We start from the raw sequence: 10,703 nt of genomic DNA on the forward strand, positions 1-10,703 counted from the left end.
GCGCCGATTATGGTGGGTCAAAGGGCAAGCTTTCTCGCGGCGTCGCGGCTGCTAGCACGCAGTGCTGAACAGACAGTGGGACTTGGCGCATGCATGAAGGATGCACTTCGTATTATAAAGCGATAATAGACTCATAAAAACATTTATCATAAAATGGTTTTGGACCGCTTTTGATAAAATTTTGCAAATGTAAACTAGATCTTCAGGATTAACAATACATCGGGCAAATTTATCTTACTGTATTAATATGATAAGCAAATAAACTAGGTATAGTATGTATTGGTCGTAGGAAGCCTTCCACTCCAGGGAAAGGCTTTATCTTGATGTATGTAGGTTAACATGTGTACGTATAACCTATGTTACCTAGTCGTAGAAATTAACTGAAAAATTATTAATACTTACTGAAATAGATATTTGTATTTATTATCAAAACAAACCTGTTACAATACAATATATTTTTATACTATGTATAGCTACAGCTATATTTTAAAGAAAATAGTAAAGATAATTATACACTAAAATAGTATTTAGTAACAGAAGTAGCAAATTAATACAACATTGTTGGTTTCCGCCGAAATTCCATTAACAAGTTCTATACAAAGCGTGTAATCTAAATCAGCAGGCGGGGAACAGGATTTAAATTAGAAAAGTTTCAGGTCTAGCTTTAGAAATATGAAGAAGCAATAGTCGTATAATAGACCTTCTGATTTAAATATTTTTGTTATTCGTGTTAACAAAAAAGTGAACCGAAAATTTTGTTACACATATTTTTTTTTAGTAGATACTTGGCATGTTGCTAAAGATTAGAATAATGTAAACATAATCTATTATCGACTATACCTAATATGGCGGACCCTGGGCTCCTTCGGGCTCTAGAGAGGTGTGGACGCAACCGGGACTAAAGCCAGGAGGATATAGCTTAAATAAATAAAGAGTAAAAAATAATTGCGTGCTATTTGGCGGAATTAGTTATTCCATATCTTCGTTGTCTTCCGATATTCTCGCTACTTACTATTTGATTTTCAAAACGCCAAACCACCCTGACTTCGAACGATATCGTCTTAAAACAATGATAAGTATAGTCGTGGAACACCTAGGTGAACCACTTGGTGTTCTACACTTAAACATGCGGCTTTGCTTGTGCACTCGTTCTTCAGAAATCCGATAGCATACACAGCACATTTTTTATGGATGAAAAGTACCCGGTGTATTACTCAGGATAGATATACTACTACCGCTACACATCTTAGGTACCTACCCATGATGTTAAACTAAGTATAACAGGTAACATCGTATTTAAACCAGTAGGTTTGCATAATATGTGAAATATTTGTAATCAGACAGCCAAAAATGTTTTAATCACAACTTGATACTTGATATTAAGCAGTTATCGCGAAAAAGAAAAAATAATTTAATCTTGCGGATGTTTAAATTCATTTAATTAACTTCAGCAACTCTTGTCGATTTTCTAATGTTAGGGACATTAGAAAATTGAACAAACGAGCCGTACGTAAGAAAGTGGAATTAATAGTCCTAATATTTTATTTTATTATTTGTCATCTTTAATAACAGTGCGCGGAATGGTAAAACTACCTCGAAGTTGGTATGTGGCGTACTAATGAAGATATTTTTAATCAAGCCTTAGAAACAAACATAACTGTATAATATGACATAACTGCAAAATAAAAAGAAAATAAATGGTAATCCTTCGTCGTTCGGAAAACCTCACACGCTTCCTGTGGCCGATACGCTCGCGTCAAAGGGTGATGTGAAATGCGAAAGTGAAGGCTCGTGCCCCACCATCCTCTATGGGGTGGGCTGCCTCATATATATAGTGAAACTGATGCTAAGCTAATAGAGTAAACAGTTCCGGCGTCTCAGCTCGAGGAACGGCCGCCCCGCCCCATCATGCGAGGGTTCTGGAGCCAAGCGGTCAGTGTTCTTTATAAATACTCCCGAGGGAACCTAATTTCATCCGTCGTGGTCACTTCAGGTTTCAAAGTGATAAATGGTGTTTGTGAATATTTTTACTGAACGGTTTGGAAAATTCGGTTCCATTTTTTTCTATTTAACTATTTAGTATTTATTGTCTTTTTTTATTAGATAGCATTCCGAACATGTAGAATAATGCTTACCCAACTAAGTATATATATTTTAAAAATCATAATCTTAATTATAACTTTTTTAAATTCTTATGTTGTAATTTGTTCATATACAGAAAGTTCTTAAAATTAAATTTCCAAATAACGATAGGTAATTTAAAATTTCACGCGAAATTAACTTTGCCAATAACTAAGAAAGATTATTTAAATTAATTTTTTTTCATCTTTGAAGGGGTCAAAATGCATTTTTTATAAAATTTCACTCTTCTAACATTAATATTTAGCATTAATAAGTTTTTATTACAATACAATAACTTATTTATTGCACCATAATATATAAACTAACTTAACCTAAAAATACATACATACATATCATCACGTCTATATCCCTTACGGGGTAGACAGAGCCAACAGTCTTGAAAAGACTGAAAGGCCACGTTCAGCTATTTGGCTTAATGATAGAATTGAGATTCAAATAGTGACAGGTTGCTAGCCTGTCGCCTAGAAAAGAATCCCAAGTTTGTAAGCCTATCCCTTAGTCGCCTTTTACGACATCCATGGGAAAGAGATGGAGTAGTCCTATTCTTTTTGTATTGGTGCCGGGAACCACACGGCACTAATAAGCTAACTAAGCCACTAAAAATACATGTTAAAAATACGTTAAAGCACATATAATATAAATAGTGTTATAGGAAACCGTTGTTTTTGTACATTGGCAATTTATAGCATCTTATTCCGGGAGCAACAGCAGACTGCAAGAAACCCGACATAATAGTCCTACCTACCTATCTAATCAGCTGTTGTTACTAACAATGGCATTGCTTGTTTTTGCAGAAAGTCAAAGGCAGCAGGGCATCACTCAGAGGTAACAATGACGGAGTGATGCCATCACTCCGTCATTGTTACCTACAACATAACACACATATTAACACTCCTTTTTTGGGTAATCGTGTAAAGGAAAGATAAATTATATGTAAAGTTGGAAACAAAACAATAGTATTTGTACCAGTTTAATTCAATTTCCGATGGCTTTTTTAAACGTGTTTGAGCTTTAAGGCTCCATAAACTTAACAGTAAAATGTAAAGATTCGTTACCAAATTAAAATTATCCCCACCTACGAGTAATCCTTAGAAACACTGGATATGGCACTTTGCTGTTTGGAAAGTGCCTATGTTAAAATATAAATCAAGATACATTTTTCAAATTTAGTTACTCAAAATAATTTTGTTTATAAAATGAATTAAATTAGTGGACTAGAAAGTAAATAAAAGACAATTTTTTTGCCCTTATGTAGTGATAGAGTCGAAAATGGGAAATAATTCGTAGATGCCTACATTTGTAATGTAATGAGTTACGTACCTACCTTTTCAGTATTTCCGTAAGCCGCATGTTTTACGGCAGATCGAACAGAACAACTCGAATAAACTTCACAATAGGCGATTAAGGAAATATATAAGCTAAACAATGTGAAATTGACAACAATATTTATTTCATAAATTCATCTTTGGGTAGCGGAGGTCAATTGTCAGTTGCTTTATTTAAAGTTATCGAATCTCTTAGGTATCTGAAGTAACACCTCTAAGAATTCGCCATGTGTCCAAGAACATACTCATAGGATGACGATTAGACGATGTTAAAATTACTAATCGCTATGGTCTCTTGACAAATAAAAAATCCTTAATAAATCCAGTGGCAAAATGTAAATATAGGTTATTGCATAAATTGTGAAAACAGTCAACAAATTTGTTTATTAAAATTAAAATTGTTAAATGACAAGCCATCTTGCAAGCATTATGTAATCGGTTCCTGCATAGGAAATCAGCTCGATCAGCCTTTTCCGACGAATGTAAATGTAAGCTGCGTCTTACGTAATGTCGGAATTAAAGCTTATTTATTCCAGCAGACATCAGATAACAACAATGTGAATTTAATTGCATAAAGAAAGTTGAACTATTTAATGCAGAGTTATTATTCTTTTGAGCGTAGGTATATACAAAGATATCTTTAAAGCACGATAACCTAATTCCAACTAATAAGTATTAAAGATGCGAAAGTTTATTTGTTTATTGTCTCTTCACGCGGCATCTGCTAAACCAATCTTCTAGAAATTTTGCGTATTAATTAAGAATCTTTAGAAGGACATATAGTTCTTTTCATACCGGTAAAAATATTTACTGTAAGTTTTGTGAAAAACCTGTATGAGTTTTTTGTAGATAGCTCTAAATTTGCGCGTGTAGGTGACGCTAAATTCGCGCGGACGAACCTTCGAAGTATTATCTACCTACCTTTTAGTAGGAAATATTTCGAAGAACTGTATTTTTATACTTATTTAACATACATACATATAGTCACGTCTATATCCCTTGCGGGGTAGACAGAGCCAACAGTCTTGAAAAGACTGAGAACTGATGAAAGAATGAGATTAAATATTTATTTAATCTACATGTAAACGTAGATATGTATATTCTAGCAACCTGTTTAGAAATTAAATCGAACGTGATAGACTTTGCAATGTATTCATTATTCACATAAGGAGTCGCGGTATCAATAGTGACCCCCATTGTGGCGGTCCTGTCCACGGGTTTGCGTAAGAGTTGCATAACATCGTCCGTATTGTATCGAATTATTAGCATCAAGCGTCAAGTGTGAACTGTGCTAATAAACCCGAGATGCACTTTCACATAATTTCTCTGTCACGTTTGGTCACAAAACATGGTATATATCCTTCCGACTCCAAAACATCGAAGTATTACGACATCTCCCAAAAATAGCGATTTCTTAACAAAATTATACGAAAATTATGACTTCTAGCACCTTTTAGCTCCGGTTTCTGATTCAGCATAATGATAGAATGAGTTTTAAAAGGGGCTCTCAATTATTATTAGAAAATTAGGTCTCTCGCATAATAATATAATCTCTGATTTTTCAAAGTGCCCATTAGGAGGTGTGTATCAAATACAGGTTTTATTAACTAGCTCTAGTTTTCAATTATGTACTTGAACAGGTCTTACGTAGACCATCCGTGAATACTAACCTATTAAATAAACTGCCCAAAGTTAAGACAATAGCATTACATTGTATCACAACAAAGAATTATTGCATACCTATGTATGCTTAGGATTAAATTAATTAAATTTCAAAATACTATTATTTTGAAATTTAATTAATTTAATCCTAAGTAGTTTATAACTTAGACGCCTATATGAATTATTTTTGGAAAACACGCTTGTATCTTTGTAATCAAATTGAAGCATTGTTTGGAATTTTAATTGAAGAACGTGATAAATTAACCTACCTCCTTCTCTGCTGATTTATTTCGCACAAATTTTAACAATGTAGTAGGTATTATCCCCTAGTCAGAATAATTTTAAACAATGACGTAATGTATGCAATATTATAACACGAGGTTCCCTTTTTAGTTAAATAACCCCGTAGTTTTTAATATATTCCACATTCGACACTTTCTAATGTTTTAATGGTTACTCAATTCTTCATAATCGAGAAAGCCGCAAAGGTAATCATAATACGGAAGAATGAGTTGTCATTATATTAGCTTGTCCAGTTTAATATATAAATGTATCTATTATTAGTTGACTCTCTGTTGTGGTCTAAATTATCTTACGCAATGATCTTTATGATATATGCCTATGCGTGAGTTTATTTATGTAACAACACTGGGTATGATTTTGGTCTTATTCACATGCACCATGTACTTTGATGTTTACGTAATTTTAACTGTGTAAATCGCATAAATAGCCTTATTTAATTAGTCACTTACGATTATTTATTTTAATATTCTCAGTTTAGTATATTTCGCTTTGCGAGTTTTATTTATTTTGTGCTTTGCGTTGTTATCATTGTTTTTCTGTTTAAATACTGCATTTATATGTGTAACAGGCGATTTTTTCCATTGTTACAGATTACCCTTGCGGTAATTCTTCAAATCGCTCTAGTGTCAAGCAAAGCATTAATACAACAAAATCAACAAACACAGCAACAGTTGGAACAGAAGCCACAAAATGTGAATGCAGCACAAAAACGTGTTGGTTACGACTACCCCGCGCCTCCGCACGACCTGATCAACCCGTTTCAGGATCATGACGACCTCCACGCTCATGGAGATCATCACGAGGTGATCGATCACGATCATCTCGACCACGATCACCACGACCACCACGACGTCGAACATTATGACCATCACGAACATCACGATGAGCATCACATTGAAGAGCACCATGAAGAGCACCACGACCATCATGATCACCACGATCCTGGATACTGGAAGAAAAAATTGATATGGAAGCCAGGTTGGAAAAAGATATGGAAACCAGCTAAAAAACAAATATGGAAGCCATCGTGGAAGAAAATATGGAAGCCAATTTGGGTTCCCACCAAAATTCCTGTTTGGAAAGAAATTAAAGTACCAGATTGGAAAAAGATATATAAACCTGAATGGAAACCTATAAAAGTACCAGCATGGAAAGAAATTAAAGTTCCTGATTGGAAAAAAATTACTGTTCCAGTTTACAAAGATATAGTCGTACCGGGATGGAAGGACATTCAAGTTCCAGCTTGGAAAAAGATTTTTGTCCCTGAGTGGATTAAAGTTGGTGTGCCTGGTGAGAAATATCTAGGCAAAGATCATGAAGGTTGGGAATACACATCTCACGATCTATGGAAGAAAAAGTTAATCTGGAAACCTGTTTGGAAGAAATATTGGAAGCCTGCCAAGAAACAAATATGGATTCCCGATAAGAAACTCGTTTGGAAAGACGAATGGAAGCAAATCTGGAGAACAGAAAAGAAACAAATCTGGGTCGATGACAAGAAATTAGTATGGAAAGAAGCTTGGAAACAGATTTGGAAGCCATCGAAGAAGCTTATCTGGGTACCAGACAAAAAATTGGAATGGAAGGAAGCTTGGAAACAAATTTGGATTCCAGACTGGAAGCAAATTTGGGTTCCAGGTGTGAAGAAAATTTGGAGGCCGGTATGGATATCAGAATGGTTTCCGTCGCCAGATCACCACGAGCATGTCCACGAACCACATGGTTGGGACCGAAGCGACAATAATACAGCAAGCCAAAAATTAGTAGCAGCTAAAGAGGCTCCCAAACAACTGGCACCTAAACAGTCGGAACAGGCCACGTGGCAGTTCCCTAAATAGTGCATGTACTATTTAGCCAGTATTGTAATTTTAAACACTTATGAGTCGAATAAGTTCAATATTTGGGCAGTTGTATGTCCTCGTCGACTGTTGGCCCGGAGCTTGGACCTCCTTGATCCAATACTTAAAAATGGGTGCATAGAAGACGACAAACTTAAGGATAATCACATTGCTGATATAATATTTAGGTAATGTTTCAGATTATCATTGTTTTTTAGCCATGCGAAACTATAAATATCAGACAGCGATGCGATTGTTCTTAATGAATACTTTTCTAGCTCCATTGTGGGAAGCTTTAAACAGTCATTAATTATTATTAGTTACCATTAACGATAAGGCTGAGTGTGCGTGCTTGTTTATTACGAAGTACTAATTCGTCTGGACGAGTGTAGTCTGTACCCACTGATGTTTTGTGTTTTGTTGTTACTTTTACATTGTTAAGTTTTACTTGTTTTAGTGTTAACTTAATACGGAGCCAATGAAATAAAATAATTTTTATTTTACTTAACTTATTCAAGTTATTTAAAAATTCACAGTACGAAGCACTGTCGTGGACTTGTGGAGTTCCTTATAATGACAAAAACTTAAATCAAAACAATAGTTGCTTATCATCACTAAGTTAACTATTCATAAATGTATCTACTAATTAATAAATATATGTACAACCATAGACAAGGTAAAAACATACCTAGGTACATTTATTATCCTCCCCCTGGGGCTGCGCTGCACCCTCTTCTGGAGAGGAAATCAGGGAAGGCCTAGGTCTCTGGTCCCAAGAAGCGACTCCCATCTGAACGTAGTGACTTATGAAGGTTTCCTCGCGATGTATTTCTTTTCTACTCGTAACAATTAAAGTCTCGCTTATCTTTGCGTGTGCCCACTTGTACTCTCCGACACAGCCCTTCGTCGTACTCGTAAGTAGGTATACATAATTAAGAAAACAGTCATTCAAACGCTTTTGAGGTTTTTATAAAAAGCGAGTGAAACTTTTTATCCCACTCTCCAGTAATATTATAAACACGAAAGTAAGTTTGTTATCTCTACACACATTATTTACTGAACCAATCTTCTGGTAATTTCGCGTATAATAAGAGTCTTAAAAACTTAAGCTCCCGTGGGATTTACGCTAATTTCGCGCGGGATGGTCCAAATTATTTAACTAACTCACAAAATAATTATTTTGAAGTAAATTCACATAAAAATGTTGCTAAAACGACTACATATCAATTCAATAAAAAAAGTTCAGTAGATACGATAAAAAGTTAGATCTCGTTAAAAGTCAATATCTGTTTAATGAGTCTGATAACTTTTTCACAGGATAAACTGCCTACTTTGATTTGACAACATTTGTATGTAAATTATTTTTTGTGGGGTTCAATTACCTACCTAATTATATAAAAATGTAAGAAAGCCTAGGTTTAGACCTATTAGGATGGGCAGGTCAGTGTAAAAACCTGAGGCTCGCTTCCTGGTAAGTGCGAACATAACTGTCAGGTGGAAGAAGAAGAAATCACTCGCTGCCAAAACTAAAATAATATAAAAAGTTAAGTAAGTAAAGAACTGAAACTTACATTCTATCCGAGTGGAAAGACCATACATATAACACTTCTATATCTTTTGCGAGGTAGACAGAGCCAAAAGTCTTGATAAGACTGAAAGGCCGTTTTCAGTTGTATGGCTTCATGATGGAATTGAGATTAAAATAGAGACAGGTTGCTAGCCCATCGCCTGCAAGAAGTATCCCAAGATTATTAGCTTTTAGTCACCTTTTGCGACATTGATGTGAAGACATCGAATGGTTTCACAAGTGCCGGAACCACACGGAGCAATAAAAAAGAACACAGTCATAAAAAAACAAAAACGAAATGAGCAGGATATACTCATAGCAGTGCAAACTGGACTCAAATTTATTTTTGGAGTGAAAGTTCAGGATAAATGTAAGCAGTCAGATAGTTACGTGACTTTTTGTTTGCTATATTTTATCTGGCAAACGTGAACTGGTTTTTTATGCAGCTGCAGCGCGTTCATTCTTACTTCCTAAGTATCCTTAGGTATCTCAAAACATTAATATAATTTTACAATTTTTATCGCCATAAGACGTCCAAGGGTAGTATTTAGCTGTTAGCGTATAAGAATTGAAGATTCCAGATCACAGACACCTTAATCATCCGAATTATGGAAAATTAACAAATATTGTTAAACCTGATGAGCAGTTTTCTTTAGGCGAAAAAAAAATGGAAGGTCTGGATCATGTGATGTAGAAGCCAAAGGGACCAGCTACTCTCTGTACCTAATATGTACCGAAATTTGAGTAAATGTGAGTTGCGGGCGTTAACTATATACCTAAATGTAGGTACTTACTGACCCCACGTACTTACAAATTTACGTAATGTAGAAAGCGATTACTCTAATAAGTGCATCACGCACGTATCTAGTACCTCTAATTATGCTGTTTCTTAAACGAGATTAACGAGTACCTAGGCTTAAGGCACTAAAGTATTTTATCTCATCATTAAGTCGTAGAGCTGAACGTGGCCTATCAGCCCTTGCAAGTGTGCTTGCTCAGTCTATCCCTAATAGTGGGTATTACATAGTGAAAAAGTGTTCGAAGACAAGCATGAGTGTTAAAGCATGCATGCAAGCATATTAACGGATTTAGTGACTTTTGATGTTTTCTAAAAGGAGCTGAGTAAAGCGATATAGGTACATAACCACTATAACGATGAATCTCTTATTATAAATGCGAAAGTAAGTTTAGTTAGTTTTTTGTTTTCCGTAAAAGGATTTTTATCTACTCAACTAAATTTTGCGTAGGTTGGTATATCTAATTAAGGAGCTGTAGAAGGACTTAGGTAGGTACATTGGCACATTTTAATCTCCGGTAAAAATTATAGATTTTCTCCGGTAAAATTTAGATATTTTCGAAAATCCTCTATTCTCTTCGTTTCGTTTTAATGTGGACTGACTAAAACTCGACCGTGGCATAAATAGCATAAAGAAAGAAGTTTACCTGCCGCGATGGACAGAACGAAGAAAAGAAAAAATACAATATTGACAAATACCAGTATATACAAAAGTCCTCTGTGACAAATACAAAACAAATGACAGTAGCGGTATGAGCGCGACAGCTATCTATAGTTATCTCTATCTATCTACGGCGCGACAAGAGCGCGACCAAGTTGGACCAAAGCGGGACATAGACAGAAGTTTGAATTTGACAGCTATCATCTGTCAAGTCACTACCGCCTGCCACAAATTGACGTTTTCATTCATTATTACTTTATTACTTACTTTACGGGAAGAAAGTTCCCGGGAACAGCTATGTAGCCAGGTCTTAAAACCTACAATAAGTTATTAGGTATCAACATGATAGAAAACACGTTAACATATTGTCCAAACATTTAATATAAATCTAAAAGCTCATTTAGGGTTG

General features: G+C 35.1%; 1 protein-coding gene across 1 annotated transcript; it reads left to right on the plus strand.

The window, feature by feature from the left end:
• Positions 1-1,875: 1,875 nt before the first annotated feature.
• Positions 1,876-7,388, plus strand: LOC106133872 (uncharacterized). The gene is made up of 2 exons (XM_013333725.2): positions 1,876-1,932; positions 6,023-7,388. Exons 1-2 carry the CDS (start codon positions 1,909-1,911, stop codon positions 7,268-7,270), a joined length of 1,272 nt encoding a protein of 423 aa, XP_013189179.1. The 5' UTR covers positions 1,876-1,908; the 3' UTR covers positions 7,271-7,388.
• Positions 7,389-10,703: the final 3,315 nt, after the last annotated feature.

Source organism: Amyelois transitella, chromosome Z (assembly GCF_032362555.1).
Source record: "Amyelois transitella isolate CPQ chromosome Z, ilAmyTran1.1, whole genome shotgun sequence".
Lineage (NCBI taxonomy): Eukaryota > Metazoa > Arthropoda > Insecta > Lepidoptera > Pyralidae > Amyelois > Amyelois transitella.

Bases quoted from the DNA above. Each gene is read 5' to 3' on its own strand.
- LOC106133872 (XM_013333725.2), top strand. From the start codon at position 1,909: ATGCGAGGGTTCTGGAGCCAAGCG. The intron at 1,933-6,022 runs GTCAGTGTTCTT...CCATTGTTACAG, and splicing joins GAGGGTTCTGGAGCCAAGCG to ATTACCCTTGCGGTAATTCT.